General features: G+C 41.8%; 1 protein-coding gene across 34 annotated transcripts in view; it reads right to left on the bottom strand.

The window, feature by feature from the left end:
• Pkp4 (plakophilin 4) overlaps positions 1 to 23,901 on the bottom strand; it is a 209,640-nt gene that overhangs the window by 80,816 nt on the left and 104,923 nt on the right. For all 34 annotated transcript variants that reach the window (XM_075985156.1, XM_075985158.1, XM_075985155.1 and 31 more), the window contains one exon: positions 10,717 to 10,829. Coding sequence is in view for 25 of the 34 variants with exons in the window: in XM_075985141.1 (XP_075841256.1) it covers positions 10,717 to 10,829 (113 nt within the window). In the remaining 9 variants the exon portion in view is untranslated. The remainder of the gene's footprint in view (positions 1 to 10,716; positions 10,830 to 23,901) is intronic.

Consider the following 23,901-nt stretch of genomic DNA (forward strand, 5'->3'; position numbering starts at 1 on the left):
CACAGGCCATGTTAGTTAAAGTGCTGTTTTCCAAGGTTGTCTTCCCGAATGTCTGAGCTGGTACTGACACAGCTTCCTGTACCACGGCTGTGATTAACTAGCGGAAGCAACAGTGGCCACTGCAGGTTCAGAACAGCAAGCACAGTGATGAAGGCCAGGGGTTCAATGGCTTTCCTCCTCCATCAAGCGCAGTTACATAATACTCAAGTAGGAAGAGAAGGTGGGGAGGCCTAAGTCTTCCCTAACTACTTATTGGTACCTCTGTGGAAAACACTACTGCTATGGGGAAATGACATCTTAATGTTAGTCAGGTGTACAATAATAATTAAAACCAGATCAAACTCTACTGGGCAATAATAAGATGAGTCCAAATATCTCTTAATGCAACTGTCAATGCCCTAAGAACAGCTCTATGGCTAATCTCTTCTCTACCATACTACTATAAACAAACACCTTATACACCCAGGGATGTAACAAGTAAGGATAGAGCCCGGGTAGCCAGTGTAATCTGTTGAATACAGAACTTCATAAAGTACATAGAGGCTGCAGCCATGGTAAGCATGCAGTATTTGCATACTGTTATACAGTGATTGCCCCACTACAGTAGAAATTTCCACTAATTTCTATGTCAAAAGTAAAAACAAGCTTTTTCCAAGAAGTACCTGATGTCCTATAGTCTCTATTTTGTAGTCTGCTTGAACATACTTTAAATATACATATGTGTATGTATGTATATATGTATGTATACATATATTTAAAAACCTAATGATTATGAGGAAATGCTAATAATGTAATTCTCAGTTTGGTTCAATAACTCATTAATGTTAAATAATTTAGGATTAGTAATTACAGAATATAAATTATGAAAATTGCAGAAAATGAAATAATGTTATCTTAATTAAAACAGTTCTTAAATCAGATAATAGCATGGTACATATATTTTACATGCATGGGTTTCTGAATTTTTAACAGGTATTTTCCTCTTCATTAATTAGAAAAATTAATACAGTTGGGCTGCTTCCATATTTAATCAAACATACCAGATCAGTATTAGAATAATTTGAAAATTTGATGCTAACTATAAACAATCTGTGTTTGTGGTTCCTCCCAGCTATATCACCCAGTTAACATTTTTAAATGCTCAGTGTCAGAGACGGTGAATTCATTTTAGAATAGCTATGCACTCTGATTAAAATGCTTTGCTGCATAATGTTCTAGATTCATAACAGACTCTATTTCACATGAAAAATATTTGGCTAACAATTCCAATAGTACTTGGTTGTGTTTCTAGTTAAAAGGGTGTCTAGGAATATTGTCTGCAGACTCTTGGGCTTGTGCCCTACGAGTCTCCATGATCTAAGCTGAAATCAAATGTGAGCAACAGCCATCACTTAGATACCTATGTCCTAGATAAAATTTGCTTGTGGCTTGAGTGGCAATGAGAAGCACCAATTAAAAATGCCTCAGTGGTGCTGAGCCAACTGCCCCAGAAAACCGGTTCTGAAGAGCTGAGAGCAGCCGGAACAGCCAGAGTCATCCTCCACCCTTCCGACGGGGAACTCTCCACTGCTTATAACGGGTTCTGCCATAAAAATTCAGCGTTACTAAACTTTCTCTTAAGTGGGTCTACATGATAAATATTCACTGTGGAAATCCCAAAGAGTGCTTCTGAATTACATTCAAATATTAAAGAGTTTGTTCTTCATTTAGTCTGAATTATAAATGAAGTCTGGGAGCTTTGACCTTTGACTGCTAAGGTAGGCGGCAGACAGCAGATCTAACAGGACATAAGGAAATGTGATCTAGTAAGTCTAACCAGCACCGAAACTGCCAGACCTACTACGCACAGAGGAGGACTGCAGTGATAGAAAACAGAAGTCCAACAACCCCAGAAAGCAGGAGGATGGACAGAGAGGCCCAAAGGAATCTCGCTTGGACTCGCCAGTGCCCTAACCCGAGAAGAGCTGAAGCAAACACCCTGGGTGTTCCCCTAAAAGTCAAAGGCAGCACTCTTCACAGTGGCCAATAATGAATGGCAAGGAAGATATGGCTTGTCTATATAAATGCAATATTATTTGGAAATAAAAAGGTAAGCAATATACAAGATCGATGAACATGAAGTGCAAGATATCAGATATAAAGGACCGAATGTAATGCAGGACACGGACACACACACACAGACACACACACACAGAGACACACACACACACAGACACACACACACAGACACACACACACAGAGACACACACACACACAGACACACACAGACACACACACACACAGACACACACACACACACACACACACACACACACACACACACACACACATCCAGAATGGAGCCACAGCGACAGGAACTAGCTCCCAGCATTGAGAGAGGGGACGAGTGGGGCAGTGGCACTAATAGGTGAACATCTTTATGAATGTACTAAACCCCACTGATCTCTGTACTTTGAAAGTACGAATCTGAAGGTTATATGGAATTATCTCATTAAAACAATCATCTAAAAACAATAATAAAAATCCCCCAAGTTTCGAAGGCACTAAATGTCAAATATCATCCCGAAGTGGTAAATGTCAAGGAACAGACAATCTTTTCAAAGACTCTTCATTTCAAAGAAGGCATTATTTGAGGCAGTTTATTTTACAATGATTTAAAAAATATTCATGGAAAAAGATCTGAACCATGAAGAAACCTTTACTGCTACTGTCAGCCCCAAACACTTTCAGAATCTTTAGTGGTATCCACAGAAGCCTGATGGGCACCCAGATGACCCTATAAAATGCAAAGCCGTGACACTTTTCCAGGGTCTTCAGTGGCAGCGGGGAATCAACTCTTTTCATTAAAAGCTAACAGTTCTCTTACTTAGTGGCAATAAGACTGTCAAGGCCGCACAGCCTTTTTGAAACCATCAAGAGTTCTACTTGACTGGGGTTTTAAAATAAGATGAGAGCGGGGCGGTGGTGGCACACGCCTTTAATCCCAGCAGGCAGAGGCAGGAGGATCTCTGTGAGTTCGAGGCCAGCCTGGTCTACAAGAGCTAGTTCCAGGACAGGAACCAAAAGCTACGGAGAAACCCTGTCTCGAAAATCCAAAAAAAAAAAAAAAAAAAAAAAAAAAAAAAGATGAGAGCGAGAATCTTGGGGCGAATGTGATGGTAGCAATGTCAGCGGGGCCACCCACACCCCCTTTTCCTTTATGCAGCTATAAGGACGGGTTTTTGCAATCGGCAAGCTTTAAGGTAGCAGCAGCTGCCGGTAGACAACATTGTGCTTCCCTTTAAGGTAAGTGCATTTGAACATCACATGGGTAAATAAAAATACAGTCTGCAACTTTAGCCTCTTTTTTTTTACTTCAATGCAGATGGAAATTGAGTACTTTTATCTTCATAAATATTGTGATTCATAAGATAAAGTTTGGGAAATAGATCTATAGCTTGCAAAGAAACACATTTTACCAATTACAACTCATCTAGAAGTAACTGAGAAACAAAGACCAGCAGTTAAGGAGAGTTTCTGGGCAACAGAGAATAAATCTCATGTCTGTCACCAGGAACAGCTTTCAAATCCTGCACTAAAACTTAGTCTCAAGGATTGTAAGGCATTTTCAATTACTGACTTCTATCCTAACTCTGTTTCCTATTCCTGCGGTGACCCAACGAGATGAGCAACTAGTGTAATTTCCTTGTTGAATGAGATGTGGATCCAGGCATTCCTTGTACACCTGAAGGCTGCTTCCTTCAGCTGGTAGGGAGGATTTCCCCTGGCCGCCCTTCGCTCACTGCGCCCCTGCCTTTGGAAGGCTGCTTCCTTCAGCTGGTAGGGAGGATTTCCCCTGGCCTCCCTTCGCTCACTGTGCCCCTGCCTTTGGAAGGCTGCAGGAATCTCGACCCACTGCCAAATGAGCACCCTCGGGCTCCAAGCTATTGCTTCCCTGGGGTTTCTTGGACAATTAGGGGCTGTTAAAAGTTGTTCAACTAATAAGCCTGGCATATCAGAGTGCAAGATGAAGAATAAGAAGAAAAGTTACTCTTGGGAAATACTTTCATTTAAGAAAAAGTTGAAGAGAGAAATGCAGCAAGGTTTTAAAAGCAGCTGGAACATTTTGGGGAGGCTGATGAAAATACTCTCGGTGGATTGAGGAGGTGGCCATACAATTCTATGCCAATTGTGTCAGCTAGAAATCATAAAACTGTACTACAAAGGGGTGGATTGGCTGCAATTTATACTTCAATACATCTGACTTTAAAATACGGTAGTTATCTCGGAGTGGCAAGATTATAGATTTTTCTCTTTTTTGTCCTTTGCATTTTATAAATTGTCTAAGGTGATCATTATTTAACTCCAGTCAATAAAATCCAGACTGAGAATATGGTCTTGGTTACCAAATTCCTTCTACCCCCTTTCCACGCTCTCGGGAACAAAAGAGGGCAGGTTCCAGGGTGAAGAATTGGGCAGAGTCCAGATGGCAGCGTCCTGTGGTGGCTACCAAGTATTTCTACTGTTTCATTTCCCCGTCAAACCTAAACGTAACTACCGTGAGCAGAATCCTCCACTGATGCTGTTGTAGGGAGAAATGGACCAAATCCCATCTTCATCAAAACCTGCACGTTTTACAGGATGCATTGCTCTGTGGGGCTCCTGTGCGCTGTGAGGCTCTCTCATGGCATGCAGTGCTGTGCCTACTGCAGCGCTGCCTGGGAGCTGTTTCTGTCACGAATGTACATATAACACACCTGTGCAGTGAACTGCAACACAGGACACCGCACATCTCAGCATCTCTCACCAGCCATGACTCTCAAAAACTATGCTGACAGAAGCAGTCATGGCAGGCTGCCTGCTTAGCGGACCGGAGAGCAATTCATCTATCTACACGTGCTAAATATCACCCTGAGCCAAGCTAGATGTCAGAATTGGCCCCCAGGGGAATTACTTTTAGCAAAGGTGCCATTTCATCCATCTAGATTCCATTTAGCAATGAGAAATGGCCCTATATGAACTTGTTTGTGCAGTCTGTTGGCGGAGACCACTGAGGGTCAAACAGTGCTCTCCTGGTGTGACTACACAGGAGAAACCACCGAAGTCTTGGTACCCAGGATGGGAGGATCCTCCTGAGCAGCCTGGTTCATTTCCCTCTTATACACTGACACTGTGACATTCATTAGCGAGGTTTGCTTCCATCTAGCGCACACTTACATCAGGACTGCTTCTGTCTCCAGCATGGCTGCTAGGATGCTCGGGGCAAAACTGGCTCTCAACCTCAGCAAGGCAATGCTTGCTACATATACATTTTTTGTTATTGTTCTATTTTAGTCTTGGCTCCATCCTATCTCTCTAAATTTTACCTCCACTTTCCCCTAATCCTCACACTTTATTTTTAGTTTTTATATGTTCAAAGATGTTTCAAGTGCATTTAGATGAGATGAAATATTAACTAGACCAGCTACGGTGTTCTCAGAATGAGCACCTTCACCCACTTTAAGGGCCTTTCAAGACTGAAGTGAGATGTTTAGTATCATCCATCCCCTTTGCATACTGACACCACTGAGTCCACAGCAGGAGCCTTATAAGTCTATCAGTACCATAGTTTATATATGCTGGAATGCCAGAACATAAGACAAATGGAAAATCATATAAAATCATCTTTTCGCTGCTTTGCTTGGAACACTTCTTCTGGGGTGATTAACAGAAAATCTAAGCAATCTCACTGAGATTGTCTTAAAGTTCTGAATGGGGCACACAGCAGATGAGGCTCAAGTGCAGGGGAACTGAACTGTTCCCTGCTGAAACAGTGTCCCTTGGAAGGACCTCATCGCGCTACCTCCCTTTTATTCAGAGTGAGGACAGAAATGGCAAAAACTATGTGCGACTGAAAAGCCAATAAAATATGCTTTTATTTTCTTTTGCTGCATATTTAGAAGACAAAACGTTACACAGTCTCACAGAGTTCCTTATCTTCACTAACAAATCAAAACCTTAAGGAAGAAAACTGGTTATAAAATGCCTGTTTTTCTTATTAAACTCATTTCACACATAAAAAAAATGGAGGAAAAAAAAAATCCCAAAGGAAGCTTCCTGGTTCTGAGCAGGGGTTCTACTAGTGTCCTCTGAGTCAATCAGGAGGCTGACTGCAGAGGGGTCTGAGTCTCAGAGCCAACTTCTAGTTTTATCTTTATACGCTGATTCCAAAGTGGACAGCAAGGGGCCAGAAGGCTCGCAGGGGTAGAGCGTCTCTCACACGAGACAACAGAACACCACTATTCCCTGTCCTAACATCCTCTGAATGGCTCCCGACTGACGTGCAGCGATGCTGCCCTCAGAGCTGAGTAGTCGTGTCTACCGCATTTGTGGATCTTCTGGAAAATACCCTCAAGTTCTGCCAAGGATACCAAGTGAGGAACATGCAGAGCATCGTCTGGTGAACCCCAAAGCTGCTGTTCCTCAGGAAGGTCCACTATTCATTTAATGAGCACTGGGGTGGGAGACGGGCAGCTAAGCCACTGGCACACAATGGTTGGGCCTCAGCACCACAATGAGCTAACAGAGGCACACACAAACAGCTATGAGTCCATTGGAGGGAAATGACTTGCCCCCAGGAACGTGGGAAAGACTGTGGAAAGGAGAGCATTTAGCTGGGGCATCAGGAACACAAGGAGATCGGACCTGAGATGAGACTTGAGTGGGGGCGTGGAATGAATGAAGAACCTCGACCTAGGTGTAACGCTAAAGACTGCAAAGCACATCTGCTTGGCTGCCTGGTTCCTTCTCATGTGTCTTGCATCTACCACCTACAGATGGCCAAACGATGTTCCCCACAACTGAGGGGCGACATTGCCTGCGTGAACAGATGAAGCCCCAGCAATGTGGTGGCTTTTGACATGAGACAGTAAGAAGCAAACATGAAACACACACAAAATAGAAAATAATTGACAGTAATTATACTGTTACCACAGTATTTATGTTAGATTTTAAAGCAAATCTATTTAATCATATCATTCAACTATATAGCCTTAATTAATATCTTAAAAATTAAAGTTTATAAGCCATGCATATAGCAAATACACCCTCACTCAACAGATGTTAATATTTGGTCACGTTTGATCCAGATGGCTCTGTTAAATACAATTTTACAGATTTGGCCAAAGCTTAGTAATTGGTAACTTCTTCCTTCCTTTGAAAAGGTATCGCTATCTTAGATTGGGGTTGTTCCAAAATATTGTTTATGATCTTTTATCACGGGTTCACTTATGAACAATTTCAAGTGTGAATAACTGGCATGGGAAAAGACTCCATGAACAGAACACTGATAAAATAGGCACGAAGATCAACAGTTAATAAATGGGACTCCATGAAACGGAAAAGCTTCTGCACAGCCAAGGACAGGTCATTTGGACAAAGTGGCGGCCTACAGAATGGGAGGATTTTTACCAGCTACACGTCCAACAGAGGACTAATAGCCAAAAGAAATAAATAAGTAAAAAAAAAAAAACCTACATATAAAGGAAACATATAAGCCAATTTAAAATGGGGTACAGTTCTAAACAGAGAATTCTTAAAAGAGGAAACTCAAAGTGCAGAGAAAACACTTTTAAAATGTTCAACATCTTTAATCATCAGGGAAATGCAAATCCCAATTACTTTGAGATTTTATCCACATCAGAAGGGTTAAAATCATTAAAACAAATGACAACTCAGGCACACGAGGTTGTGGAGCAAGGGGAACACTCCTCCCCCATTACTGGAGGGAGTGCAAACTTCGTACAGCCACTATGGAAATCAGTGTGGCGGTTTCTCAGAAAGATGGGAACTGATCTACCTCAAGATCCAGCTATACCACTCTTGAGCATATACCCAAAGGACTCTACATCATGCTATAGAGACACTTGCTCAAACATGGTCATTCCTGCTCTATTCATAACAGCCAGAAATTAGAAACAGCCTAGATGTTCATCAACAGATAAACGGATAAATAAAAGGTGGTACATTTTGCACAATGGACTATTACCCCACCACTAAAAACTAATGCAGGTAAATAGATGGAACCAGAAAAAAATCATCTTGACTGAGATAACTCAGATCCAGAAAGACAAATATGGTATGTATTCCCTTAAATGTGAACATTAGCAGTTAAGTCATTGATAAGCAAGCTACAATAGAGATAGGTAAAGAGAAAGGAACTGGGGGTGGTGGCAGGGGACAGAAGGGAGATGGCTCTCTCTAGGAAGGGGAAATAAAATAGATATCTAAGAATAGACAAGGAGGGGAGACTGGAATAAGAGAATCAAACAGGGAGCAGGGGTCGGGGTGGGGAAGGACACCTGAAACTAAGGTCCATTTGTGGGATTGTATGGATACCTAATACATTGGCTTCTGGTTTGAGGAGCTGGGAACTGGACCCTGTTTTTCTGCCTACTGATTTCTTATTCATTGTCAAGTTTTCTTCCCCCAACGAAAAATTTTAATGCAAACTTTTACTGAATCAGAATGCAGTGTAGCATGTAAAACTGCCCCTCACCCCCGTCAACGTCCCCATTGTTGAGTCTGTGCTATTTTTGTGTGCTGGACTCATTATGGCTCCTCCGCTCTGGTGAAGGAGATAGTACACGTGGATATGTCTGTGAAAGGGTACACACTGGAAAATCCCATTCTTTTGCGGGGGGGGGGGTGGTGGTGGTGGTGGTGGTGGTGTTATGCTTTACAAAATCTGACTGTGAGCTCATTTTTAGAGGTGAGGGTTCCAAAGACGGGAATTCCTGAATAATGGGGACAGTTTCACTGGACTTCAAATCCACAAATAGCAAGAGTATGGTACGTGTTTTGTGTGTAGCCCTTTAAGACACAACTTAATGAGATAATCAAATTCAAATGCACCAACTTGTACATAGCTAAGTCTTCATTCCTTAGCCCCTGCATGGACATTAAACACGACCCCAGGGCTTATCTGGGGGTCTGGTGACGCTCCAGCTTCTGCAAAGGCAGCTCAAAGCTTGGTGGCTTTTCCCCTCATTTTCTCTAGATATAAACTTTTATTATTAATATGGATTTTTTTTTTAAGTTTAGCAGGATAAATCTGACTTTTTCTGAGTCAGCTATTGCGAGTGCCAGACATCCTGCCCAACCCATACTGGATTATTTTCTTACTACTATAAAGATTTTTCTATTCATCTTGCCCATCCTTTTTGAAAACACTCATAGCATCATATTCCTGAATCTGTAGATTTCTCTTTTTAATGCTAAAACTATTGATAGCTTTAAGAAAAAACTATTGATTAGAATTAAAGATAATTTTTGCTTTTATAATGTCCCCTCCTTTGGTAAATTATTTCATTGGTTACCATAAGGCATAATTTAGAATATATAATATTGTAATATATGGTAGCATATGTTATATATTATATTTATAATAGTACACCTTGCTTATGTGTAAGTTTTCTTAGTATAAAAGACTACATAGGTAACAAGATGGCTCAGTGGGTAAAGGCACCTGTCACCAAGCCTAATGACCTCACTTTGACTCCTGGCTGGGACAAACACGGAAGAGGGAGAGAACCAATGCCTGCAGTCTGTTCTGACCTCCACATGTACACCACAGCATGAGCACTCACACATACACACACTCACATACACCAAATAAATAAACATGTTTTTAAATGGAAAAAAGGAAAAGACTTCCCAGATATAAAAAAATAGGTTCATCTGTGTTTACACCCTTCAATAGTCCTACCGACTTTATTTGTATGCTTGATGGCTTAAACACCCCAGCGCACACCGGTCAAGGCTGAGGCTGAAGCATTCAAGTAAACCAAGTCTGAGAGATTAAAAACCATACCAACTACCAACTAGAAAAGAGAGGCTACAGGCAGCATCTTAGTCAGGAAGATGATGTCTCCAATGAGTAACAGCAGAAACCGGGAGAATAATTCAAAATTAATAACCAAAATTAGTTAGATATGACTGATGGGATTTGGGGCTGTAGGGTTACAGGTCACATACGCTTAAAATTGTGACTGTTAACAAATAATGATCCTTCTAGTGATCCTTAACTTTTAAGAAACAGATCTACAGATAAGCAGGGATTAATGCATTGAATATATGGTAGTAATTTACCCAATAGCGATCTTTTTAAAGAGTAGAAGAGGCTATTTAAATAGAAAAAAATTGTGATTAAATATTATTTTCAGTTAAATGCTGTTTGTAATTACTGTATTCGACCTTAAAAATGTGATCATTTTGTACTTACCACATCGAACACTTTGGATTATTTGAGTGTAATTGTTCTATAAAGCGGTTTCACAGATTTTAGAAAAACTGAAAGCCTTTCTAAAGGCCAACTAGTCCATTCCACTTAGAGATATGTATTAGCTTTAAGAGTCCGTGCCATGTTGCTGAAGCACCGGCCAACTCTACCAAACAGCTAGCCACTAACTGTGACCTGTCCATCAATGGCACGCATGCAAGATGTCACGTTTCTCAAGGCAGCAGCCCTCCTTTGCTGCAAGAGCTTACCAGAGCTGTATCAGACACTTCAGCACAGGACGGAAGGACAATCAATACTGTCCGCGGCTTCGTACAAGGAAAATGAACAGGCATTTCTGGTGTCTGATTCGGAATGGAGGTGAACAGGAACAGCATTCTACAGGATGGGCCGCTGCAGCCCTGCTAACCGACCGAGACATGTAATTTGGGGCATAAAGATAGAGCCATTGGCCCTGTACCTGGTGCTGGCGATGCTTGGCGATTCTGCTCCAAGCCTACATCTTTCTAGCTGACTGGCAACAATCTGCCTTTCCACTTCCAGTTCTCGGGTGAGTCGCTGGAACTGAAGCTCCTGTGAGTCAAGGAGATAAAAGGTAGATAAGGCGACCAAGTTTGCTGCTCAGGAAGACAAGGATTCATGTTTGTCACAGGAAACACAGGAACATACTCATCACATAAAGCTACAGCGAGGCGTGTGCCACTCGGGTCCTGAAGGCTACGAGCAATTACTGTACACACGTGGGTCTCTTGCTTGCTTAGGAGCCCTCTGTTTTCAATTCTAGTAAGGTTTTAAACAGTACTCTTCAGAGTGTAACATTAAACAGAGGGTGTGCAGACCCTTATCTGATGTTTACATGTGAACACAGCAAACATCTGGAGCTTCTCCTCAGTGGCTAATTTTTATATCTCCCCTGCTATATGGCATATCAGGACCACACTAAAACCACACAGAGATCTCCATGATGGGAATCACGGTACCATGCTTGATACAGTCACTGCACTATGGAGATACACGGACGCCACAGTGAGTGTCTGGCTGTATATTCTATAGTATATTCTAGAATATAGACAAAAGAGTTTGCTCTATTCACAATTTATCTATGTTGCTACCCTGCAGGACACAAATAAAAAGAACATGCTGGACTGTGGACTCTGAACTTGTCCTGAGAAATGGGAAAGATGTCTAGAGAAATATTCTTTATGCTGTATCAGAAAAGCAAACCAATTTTATGATTAGGTGGTTATACTTAATTTATGCTTCTCTTTGTTAGCTTGACTGGACTTGATAAACAGAGAGCACATCATGCTATCAAGCACCAAAAGATCAAAGCAGACACATTACTTACTAAAACTTCAAGTTAGAACTGACATCTGCAAAAATACACCAAGGTCTCGTGCACCATGGTATCTTCCCACACATCTATCTAAATGCAAGTACTTTAATTTGACAATGACTTAGAGCTCGACATAGCAGGCGCGTGAACACTAAAGAAATAGTTATGACTGTGTTAATATTTGTTTGTCAGAACATTTACTTCTCTGCAGCGACTACTTGACAGCATTGGTTTTGTAAATTCCATGGACTATTCTTAAAATAGTTACATGTGTTTTTATTTTTTAGCTTTTATTATAAAATCTTGAATATAAAAAAAAACACAAACCAAAATTAGCCATATCTGAAGTCTATATACAACTCATGAGCTTCCTTCCACACAGTTGGAAGAGGAATTTAGAACGGAAGCTGGAGTTTCTCATTCACATTTTTTACTCAGTACTGAATATATTTATGCACCTATCCACCACAAAAAATTACAGAATTAGAGCTAGAAAAACAACTGCATTTAATATTCTTTCATGAATTGTATCTATTACCTGCTTTCAGTTCTTCCACATCCATCCCCATGGTTAACTTTTTCTATTTTCTCTATTCATGTGTATATCTGTACCCACATGTACATGCATTTATATATACACAGATTCTTGTCTAGATTCTGCACGAGAGAGAACATGACAGATTTTTCTTTCTCCAATTGTGTGACCTTTCTTAATTTTATACATTCTAAGTTCATTCATTTTCCTGCAAAATTTTAATTTAATTTTTCTTTATAGTAGTCATAGATGTGTATATATATATATATATAATCTAAGTTGTCCAATTCTTTGTTATCGTGAATAAAACATCAGTGAACAGGGCACAAATATCTCTATGGTGGAGTAGGGAATTTTCTGGGTAGATGCTCAGCTGGGACACATCGTATTTCTATTTTTAGATTTTGTGTGTGTGTGTGAAATCTCCAAATTGATTTCCACAATGGCTGTATTAATTTGCAACGTTGGATAAGGGTTCCTTCTCTCCACATCCTTTCCAAGATTTGCTGTCAGATTTATTAATGATAGTCATTTTGATGGGAGTGTGGTGGAAACTTAAAACAGTCTTAATCTGTATTTCCCCAGTGGCTGGGGATATTTAATACTGTGGCTATTTGTGGTTTTTTTTTTTTTTTGCCATTTGTGTTTTTAAAAACTGTCTATTCAGTTTATTTGTCCAACTGTTGATTGGTCATTTCATTTACTTATTTTTTACCATTTAGTTTTTATAATTCTTTATAGATTCTGAATATCAGTCTCTTGTCTGCAGTGTAGCTGGTGAAGGCTTTCCCCCACTCTGTGGGCTGCCTGTTAGCTATGCTCACTGAACTACCTTCAAAATTAAGGTATGTGTGTGTGTGTGTGTGTGTGTGTGTGTGTGTGTGTGTGTGTGTGCGTGTATGTGTGCATATGCACAAGAGCACATATGGGATGGAGGAGGAGACAGTCTCACTATCTCTTTAGGTAGCCTGGCCTGGCCTGGCTTGGCCTATCACTCTGAGATTCTACTCCTGTCTCAGCTTCCCAAGTGCTGGGATTAAATGCAATTGCCATTATAACCAGTTAAAATTAAGCACTAAAAAAACATATCTAACCAAAGATGTGAAAGACCTCCTCAAATGACAGAAGATACTAAACAATATATATATATTCCATGTTTCTAGGTAGGGAAAATTAATATTATGAAAATGTCTATGCTATAAAAATTAATTTATAGAATTAACACAATACCATTTAAAATTTCCATGTCATATTTCAAAGGTTCAGGAAAAATAATAAAAGAATTTATATAGAACCACAAACGATCACAAACAGCCAAAGCAATCCTAAGGAATGAGAATAATACTGGCGATATCACAATATACTCCCTCAAATTATACTATAGAGAGCTACAATGATGAAAACAGCCTGGTATTGGCATAAAGTAAATGGATAGGGCAATGGAATAGAACAGAAGAACAGGAAATAAAACAGCAAAACTATGTACATATAATTTTTGACAACGGAGTAAAAAATATACTTTGGGAAGGAGGGGGATGGCCTATCTAACAAACGGTGCTAGCAAAACTGGCTTTCTCCCTACAGAAGAATGAAGTTAGATTCTTATCTTTGTCACCTGTACAACAATCAGTCCAAAAGGGATTAAAGATCCAAATTTAAACCTGAAACAAAGAAACTTGCCAAGAACGTTTTAAACAGAACACCCACAGCTCAGGAACCAAGCCCAAGTATCAACAGATGGGCCTGAGGAAAATAATAGTTTCTGCGCAGAAAAGGAACCAGTCTTAGAATAGTTTTAGAGAAGCGATCCTCAACTGCTCATCACTTTCTGGTCCTGAGATCCTTTCCCAGTGAACTCGGAGGCGCAGGCTCGCTGGATAAGGCTTGGATGAACAGCAGCTGGCAAACAGTGCTGCAATAATGACTGCGATGGGGGGGGGGGGCAGAGAAGACCAGACAGGACATGCCAGGCTGCTCTGTATCAACTTAAGGTAAGTTAAGGAGAGCATCATGCTCACCTTGCAATGTTTTAGAGTGAGTGAGTGTGTGTGTGTGTGTGTGTGATCTATTCTTTTATCCATTTTGCTCAGCTGTTTATTAGATATGTCTCTCTCCACAACACTGGCCATTTGTATCAAGTTAGTCCAGGAAGGCACTCCCAGGTCCCCAAGTTTCTGTTGACATTGCTCATACCCTGCTCTCAGTGACAAATAGGGACTGGGGCTGCCATGCTTTTCCACTTAGGGCCATCCAAGTTACTCCATTGGAGCAAGACTTCAAGTAAGAACACAGCCATGAAAAAATAAGTTCCTTTTATAGAAAAAAAAAACCTATCATGGTAGATCTTTAAATTGTGTTTGTGGCATCTCCTCTGACCTCTGAAACCACCTTTCAAAAGACTGTAGAGCAAATCTCTCATTGGAGTTAGGGACAAGACACAGTTTCTCATATTTCTTACTCATAGCCAGAGCAAGTAACTTTGCCCTGGCCTAAGACACACTCCAGCCAGCCAGCGACTCACGTGTTCACCTCACACTGGCTCCAGGAAAAGGGAGTCTCCTCTCTTCCCTCACCTCGGCCTACTGGCATCACTTCCTAAATCAGGCCTCAAGGTCAAGTTCCCCACACAGACACCGCCCCCCCCAATGCACATTCTGTGTGTCACCAGGAGCACTGAGGCACCTCAGAAACAGCCATAGGCGTGGAGTGGTTGGGAGGCCTAGGAATCCGTGCCGGAACTCCCTGGAGTCAATATAACACCCTAAAGGGTAGAACAAAGTCTGTATTGTACCTCTATCAGGCAGGCCCAGAGTCCACACAATTGAACATTACCCACTTATTTTTCAAAATCACTCTGCTTATGGGTCCACACTTCTCACTAGCAGGACATCATCACAGTGCCAAAGGCAGAGGACCAGAAAGCTGGAAAGCAAGACTAGGCAACTGTTATCTCGTGGACATTTTCAGATAAAATATATGTTCGTTTTGTTTAAGATAAATATTTCTACAGAATACAAGCCAATCACCTTATGTAACTGGGACCCAGAAGAACAAGCGGGTTTTAAGAATTTGATAATTCTGTCCCTATTGCGTACTTTGACTGATGAGGAAGGTAGCATTATGTAGTCATACAAAAACACATCCAATGATTTCTAAAATAAAACTCATTAAGATAATTAAGCAGAGATATCATTTGTATATGTTATCCTCTAAACATAAAAATGTGACTGGTCCTTAATCAGTATTCAGGACTGGGCATCTAAATTAAGGGGAAGGAGTAGTAAGGAGATAAAAATGTAAAGAATCTGCAGAGATAACATGTGACTATCTTAAAAGTCCAGCCAATAAAGCCGCAGCCTTACCAAGAAAATGAAGGTACCAATAATATGCTCTAAGAGATAATCTGTACATGCATTACAAGGCTCTTCATCTTAACTTCATTGCAGTCATAAATGCATCAATAAAGACCGAGGGAACATCAGGGCAACAGAAATCACGCTGCATTTCATGATGACAGTGGACAGGTCTGCCCAGTCCAGGGAGAAGGGTTCACGGCCCTAGCTCGCTTACTACCAAGACCCCAAGAACCCCTTGTCATGGGCACACTCTTTGGCCACGCCTCCTAAAGAGTCCTGGAAAGGCTGGGTCCAGAGATGCTTCTTCCTTCTGGGCATGGCTAAGGCTCTGTCTTCTGCACTGAGGTTTCTACCCTTCCTGCCTGTTCCTGCTGCTCCTTCCTTCTGTACAGGCACTCAGCTGTGATGAATCTCTGCACACAAAACACCCCATGGGCCCCACCTTGGCCTGCCTCATGTTGGCTCCTTTTTCAGTGACAGAAGTTCCTTTCACCCAGTTTCTGAATATTGTGAGATACTTCGGTTACATAGGAAAAGTGCAGATAAGAAAGCAATCAACTTCTGTGAAAGTGAGGAACAGGGCAGGTAAAGCAAGCCCCACTGCTTTGCTAGGACCTGCTTTTGCTGCCTTAAGAGCCTGTAGATTGGTATCTTATGTTAAAGTACAATCATAGCCCTAGGTTTTCTTCTCCTGGCTTCCACTCTTCTCTCTTCTGGATCTGATGTAAGTTATTCTCATGAATATTTATGTTACCGAGTCTACATATTTATATTTATGTAAATAGCATGCTGTACACATCCTTTGCAGGTTAATTTTAATATAGTAAGATTCTGAGCTATCAGTATCAGTATGGGCAGTTCTTGCTCATTAATTTTCAGTGATCAATAATACCCCACTTTATGATAACACCACATGTATTTATGTTCTCATCATGATGGACCTAGTTGTTCCTAATCGCTTATGCAATTATAAGCATTCTGTAAAACAAACATTCTTGATTAAACCTTGTGCATACGAGCCAGGCTTCTTCAGAGCGGATACTGAAGGGTTATTTCTACTTAAAGGGATATACATCGTCAATTTTATTTTCTTTCTTAAAAAAAAACAATCTTATCACAGAAGATTCTTTTTATTCTTTATTTTTATGTTATGTGCATTGCTATTTTGTTTGCATGCATGTCTGTGTCAGGGTGTTGGATCCCCTGGAACTGGAGTTAGCGACAGCTGTGAGATGCCACGTGGGTGCTGGGAATTGAACCTGGGTCCTTTGGAAGAGCAGACAGTGCTCTTCACTGCTGAGCTTCTCTCCAGCCCCCAATTTTATCTCCTAATGGCTGTTGGATTATTTTTCAAAGCAGCTGAACTTCCACCTCAGCTGGCAATCGGTGAGGTCCCCCCACCCCCCGGCACTCACTGCATTGGATCTGGTCTCCCTCCCTCCTTTTTGGGAGTCTACCTGGCTTATACTTTGGTTTGTTAGTTCCTCAATCACCAACATTTACTTTTTGGGTGTACTGGCTATTTAAGGTTTTAGAATTTCACAAACATCAAACTCTCAGGGGGAAAAGAACTCTCCTTTGCTAGCACAGTCCCACTTGTCTTCTATGGGAAACACCGCCCTGTGGTAAAGCTGGAATTCTATGGGGCTTTCTCACTGGACCAGGATTCTTCGCTCTGAGCAGCCCTCATATGCAGGCCACAGGCAGCAACAAACTCATGGCTTCAGGTGTCCGTCCATCATGGTGGGGAGGAGTAAGGCCCAATGGCAGGCAGAAAGCAGAGGAAAGGGACAGAGAGGAGTCAGGGCAGAGACACCAGCAAGGACACCAGTGACCTTATTTCCTGCTGTTAGGTTCCACCTGGAGCTTCCAGAACCTCTCAAAACAGCAGCACCAGCAGGGGCACCAAGCCCTCAGTGTAGGAACATGGGGACATCTTATATTCAGGCCACAGCACCCAGCCCTCTGCAGGGAGAACGTCAGTCTGACTGTGGGGCTCAGCGTCTGTGACCCACCTTCTTGTCTAGTTCAGCTCAACAGTGCAGTGTAAAGGCTTCATTCCGCCTATTTGTTCTGTTCAGGTGGAATACTGATCCACATATTCAGTCTATAGTTAAGGTTTTCTCTTTTATTTTTCTGAGCCATAGCCATGAAGAATTCCTTAGTATTAAATCATCAGTGCCTTGTTTAGGCTTTAGTTCATACACTGGGTTTGTCCCAAAGAAAATATTTTCTATTTTTGAGATTTCTAGTCTCCTTTCGCCCTTAAACGTATCCATCTGTTGTGCAAGTTCATGTAGCTTAAAATCTCTCTCCTCCTGTCTCCCTTCCTCCTTAGGTTTTCCTCTTTGCTTCAACTCCCAGGCTTTAGTTCTCTTCCTCCTGAAAATGATTTCCGTGTTTCTTTGAAACAGCAGCACCAGGAATTCTGTGCATTTGTGTCTGAGGCTACCATGCCTTGCTCTGGCTTCCAGAAGCATCCAGGATTAGATGCCTCCACTCCTACCTCCTTTGATAAGCAGAAATAGCTGCACTCGGCTCTTAGCTTCAAAGGCTGGTGTTGGTCCTAAAATTGGGCCACACTTCACCTCCTGGGGTGCCCACTCTCTCACCCTCATTAAATCCTCTCTGATGGCCATAGTGCCACATGCCCTGACCCTTTCCAACTGTGCCCCGTGGAGGTCCCACTCTGCTTTACAAACCTCCTTTACACGCCGTTCCTTTCTTACCCAGAATATTCGCCACCTCTGGGTTACTAAGAATACCCACCAGCTTTAACGGCAATGTAGTTCTTCCCTAAAAATACTTCTTTTCCTACAACTCTCTCTGGTACAGACTACGCACTCCTCCACACCCGACACTGAGGTGCCTTCCAGAAGGGAGGGTGTTCTCTTGGCTCTCACGGGCTCTACTTATTAGCATAGAGTGTTCATAGTATTCCTCACCACCAGCATGTTATATAATCGTCCAGTCATCAGACCTGGAAACCATACAGTGTCTTACACTCTCTTCTTTTCCCTTCTGGTGCAGGCCAGGAATTTGCCACGTGTGTGTCAAGGTTCATTGTGCTTCGAGGCAAAAGCCGTGCGGCCTCACCTGCTCATCGGCATCGCCGGTGTGTGCTCGCTTCCTGGCTGCCTGCTTCATCACCGCAGGAGAAGCTATCGCGGTTTCTATGGCAGTGGTGCTGCCAGTGAAGAAAGAGCAGCAGGCCCTTCTGTGCAACCCGTGAAGCCTTCACGACGTCGGTTTCTATCTGCAGTCACTGCCGTGCTCTTCCAGGCTTAGTGGAGAGAGTGGCCCCCGCTGTCCAATGCTTCCCTCTCCTGCCCCCCCTCTAAGATCTTGCTCCTCTGTGTTAATATTTCCTCTCATTTAATACTGAGGTTGTTCTCATCTGAAGACACTGCACCGTGACCCCAGGCTTGTCAATCTATTTCCTTCTCCTGTGACCTATACTAGCCTTTCACTAATGATGCTTTACACTGTCTCCTTTTAACAATACAATACCATCCAGGGCACTAAAGTCATTAACACCCTGGGTCCTAATTAGGTTTCTTAGATTCAAGGCACCAAGGCAAGATAGATACGCACCATTCTGATGGTATATTACATGAAGACACCCTATCTTTCATATATTCAAAAGATGTGTGAATTGAAGTCATTATTGTTTTAGATGTTGAGGTAGGCATAGTTTTTTTTTGTTTTTTTCTTTTTTTTTTTAATTTATTTATTTATTAAAGATTTCTGTCTCTTCCCCGCCACCGCCTCCATTTCCCTCCCCCTCCCCCAATTAAGTCTCCCCCCAGCCCGAAAAGCAATCAGGGTTCCCTGTCCTGTGGGAAGTCCAAGGAACCCCCACCTCCATCCAGGTCTAGTAAGTTGAGCATCCAAACTGCCTAGGCTCCCACAAAGCCAGTGCGTGCAGTAGGATCAGAAACCCATTGCCATTGTTCTTGAGTTCTCAGTAGTCCTCATTGTCAGCTATGTTCAGAGAGTCCGGTTTTATCCCAGGCTTTTCCAGACCCAGGCCAGCTGGCCTTGGTGAGTTCCCGATAGAACATCCCCATTGTCTCAGTGTGTGGGTGCACCCCTCGCGGTCCTGAGTTCCTTGCTCGTGCTCTCTCTCCTTCTGCTCCTGATTTGGACCTTGAGATTTCAGTCCTGTGCTCCAATTTGGGTCTCTGTCTCTGTCTCCTTTCATCGCTTGCTGAAGGTTAATATTCAGGAGGATGCCTATATGTTTTTCTTTGGGTTCTCCTTATTTAGCTTCTCTAGGATCACTAATTATAAGCTCAATGTCCTGATCCTGTGATACTTCTCACCAGCAGGCAGACAAGCCCTGGGTGGACCTCAGGTACTGCCCCACCAAAAACCACTAAGAAATTCTGCAAAATCTAAATATTATTTTCTAATCTAAGTGGCACTAAACCAAAACAACCATATTTACAAAGGGTCCTTGGATTTCTCAGCCTCAAGATCTCAGCTAGTACCACAGAGGTGTTCAGTGTCCGGATGATCTATCACAATTTAATGTCTCTGTAGCAGTCTCCCAATCAATGCAGAATTACAGAAACATAATTACAGTAGGAACATAAGACCCATCTCCCTTGTACTAACTAGTTCCCTCTGAATACCAACAACAATAGTAATAGAAAGACATGAAAAACTAAAACTGTCTTACTCAAACGAAAAGCATCAGTTTTCCCAAGGATATTATTAATAGATATTCCCCTGGGAGTGAGGTGTGGGCACCTACATGAAGCAATTCATGGTTTCCAATACTTGTAACTCAAGGCTCCTCCTTATTTGTTCCACACTCCTGTGAACGCCTACCCTTCTTTTCTTATCCCACTGTACAGTCCTGGCCATGACGTCTGTCCAATTCACCAGTTCAAGAGTGAATTGAACATTTCATTCATCATTTTATGTTGTATGTAAAATAGATTGCAAAGTTTCTGAAATTTATTTATTTATAAATATTTTATATAAAAGCTACAATGACATCTTATAGACAATCCTTTTTAAAGTCCTTAAAGCATTTGAAACACATCTCTTAAAAAGGCAGCAAAGACAACTGGACAAGACAATTTGTATAAAACTATGTTCTGCTTTTATCTGAAGTCACAGAGAAACACGAACAGAGGTGGGCTGGACCTTAGTTACGCAACACTTCATCGACTCTTGACAAATCAGCTGTTAGGGCTCTCACCGAGATAAGGTTTTGTGAACTTAATATTGAACACATAGTTTCAGAGGTATTATACATTGTCTCCAATTTCAGAGGCCCTGTTCATTGTCCCGTCTTCTGCCTACTGCAATTATCTTTCTTTAACCATCCAGTTCCCTCATCTCTCAAGCCAGCTCTGTATCCTTTGTAAATAAGCTTTGAAAAGTGGTTTAGCAGCCTAGGGGGCTTGTCAAGTGCTGAAGTAGCAATGCCTTCTCATCTTCATTTGGTTTTCCTCCCAAAAAGGCACATATGTCTTTTATAGGAAGTGTGTATATGCAAAACAATCAGTGATTCTTCTTAAGTCTTTCACTATTTGAGGTTTTCCCAGCATGGTTAAAATTCTTTACATCTGTAGAGTTCTGCTGTCAAACACCGAGGCGACATGACATGAGGACAGTGAGAACCTGGGGTCGGTGCTACCCAACAAACGGTAATGCTATCTTCCGACAATACGGCAGTGATTTGGTAGACCAGACATTTAAAGCATGATTTCTTTACAATGTAGTACCTTTGCTATTGAGCTATTTCTTTGAATTTCATATTAAGTAATTATGAACAACAGCAAATATCAACAGTAACTTCGACTGACATTCCCCTACGTACGTATTTTAAAACTACTAAGACGCATGGTGCACCAGGCGTGGCGCACACCTTTAATTCTGGCACCTGGGATGCAGAGGCAGGAGGATCACTGTGAATCTGAGGTCAGCCAGAGTTACATGGTGAGACCCTGTCTCCAAAAGCAAATGCACACACAAAGACAAAAGATACGTGCATGATGCATGTCTGCTAATGTAAGACGGTTATCTGGGAGTGAACTGACTGGATGGTCGAGGGTCATCATTTGTTGAAATGGAAAACTACATAGAAAAAATGCCCGATCTCTCATTTTCTCTACAGAGAGTATTTACTGTATACACAGCCAAAAATATAAAAATAGTACAAGAGTCTAAATTTCACCTTCCTTTATGAAATCCAAAAAATAGTATCACAAAATACGAGGCTAGATTTAAAAAATTTGGTTAGCGATGAAAACTTAGTAGGAAAGAAGAATACGATCTGTCTTAGGTGTGTTTCCTTATAGCCACGCTAGAGCTGCTTTTGTGGGTGTTCCTCCTGCTCCAGTAAAATGTGCAGGTCAGTTCTGCTCTAGCCTTAAAGACCTTTGTAGAGGCTCGTTATCTGGTTCAAGCGATTAAAGAGGTGTTCCGTTTTGTTTTGGCTCAATCTCGTAAATGTTTCATTTTATGCATGTAACTTCATTAAGAGTATTATTCACTTCTAAACTTTTACAAGTTACCTTGGCTTCTTCAGGACTGTGATTAAGAAAGACCAATGATCTGCCCAGAGCTATAATGACATAGTTAACCTTCAAGGACCATTGGACCGACAGGAGAGCCAGGCCATATCTGGTGACGTCTTTAGTCCAGGTGCCCATTTCAGCCTTTTTCCTAAACACGCGTTCTCCTCTGACACTCACTCCTCACTGCTGGTTAGCTACATAAAAAAAGCCATTTTAACTTAACCTTTCACGGCCCTTAGAGAACATCTGTTTGTTCCTTATTTATCTAATAAAGTAGTTTGGGCAGCGGCTAAGGATTATACTCATGGCAGAACATTCCCTAACCCTGAGTTTGACTCACTGTAATCCTCGCCCACAAATAAACATTTCTTTTTTAAATTTGTGTTAAGGTCTACATGGCTAGCAATGTGGAGGGGGGTGGGGGAAGGACAGAAAAACTTCCTAGAAGTGGCAAATTTGACAAGATGCTGTCTATGTTAATTTTTCAGATAAAACTACTTGTCTGAATCTCTAAATTAGCATACTGGATACTTTTTTCATCTTGTATATAATATATGATCACTTGTGAAGACATTTATTTGCTTATGTTTGGCACAGCTATAATCTGCAGTCATGAGTACATTTCCTGTTACCACAACATTAAAAATAATGCTGGATGCTACGGAATGAGTGCTGACTGTAGGCCAGGCATTCTGCACATATAATTCTTAATTCTATAATTCTTACTCATGTGTGCAGGCCACATCACAGGTCAAGGTCAGAGGACACGGAGGGTTGGTTCTCTACCTTTACCTTGCTGAGGTCTTTCTTGCTATTTCTGGCACGCTGCATACTTCAGACCAGTTGGCTTTACAAGCTTCTGGCAGAGGCCCTGTCTCCATGTCCCATCTCAGCCCAGGAATACTGGGATTATGAACACATGTACCTCATGTGGATTGGTATGCTTCAGTTCCGAGGACCGAACTTATGGCATCAGCTGAGCCATCTCTCTGGCCCTCATGCCTTTTTTTTTTTTTTGAAGTTCTTAAAAAACACAAGCTAGCTTTGATAGCTTTGAGAGCTTTGAGTGGAGCAGCTGTGGGGCAGCAGCGGCATGCTAAACAACCTGCTGAAGGTGACTGGATTATGTTGTGAGGAGGTGGAGCGGGAGCTCTACAGCCTTGCTCTTTCCGTTACAGAAAGCTGAATATTTGAGCTTCTTTTTCTGCTCTATATGGTTATATTTAGAACTGTAATTAACTTTATTACTTCAAAACCTTCTGCACAAATCAAATAAAGTCCTAGAACTTAATAAGAAGTAAAGTGCCAGATGCCAAGTATACACGGGAACTTCCTGACGCCAAGGCAGCTGCACAGTGGGAAAAGACTGGGAGCAGAGCTGCCTCAGTGCCTCGGTCTACACACACATGCATGAGCATGGCAAGTGGTGGGAAACATCCACAAAAAGATGATCTGGAACATTTTTATAAACTTCTTAAAATAAGAAACCTCAAGACTGCAAGAAAAACAGCTCCCCTACATCTAGTAGAAAATACAAAGAGCCAAAGAAAGACTAGAGATGCAGGGAGCACTCTAGTTAGTGGGGAGCACTCAGTCAGCACAGCAGGTGTGACATGGGCTCCACATTCAGTACCACAAAAGAAGCTCAAGGAAGAGAGACAGGGGCAGAGAGGGAGATAAGGGCAGTGAGCAAGAGTAGACCGGGGAGCAGGTACAGCAGGCAGGTAATCTAAAATAAAATGTTAATATTAATTAAAATACTGGGGAAACTGATTGAATTCATTAGCAAGAAAAAATAAAATAACAACTTGATAGCATTTTTCACGTCACTGGCAAACATTTTAACATGTGGTGCCATCCAGGGAGCTAGGGACCAGCACAA

The sequence above is a fragment of the Microtus pennsylvanicus genome, chromosome 9 (genome assembly GCF_037038515.1).
Source record: "Microtus pennsylvanicus isolate mMicPen1 chromosome 9, mMicPen1.hap1, whole genome shotgun sequence".
NCBI lineage: Eukaryota > Metazoa > Chordata > Mammalia > Rodentia > Cricetidae > Microtus > Microtus pennsylvanicus.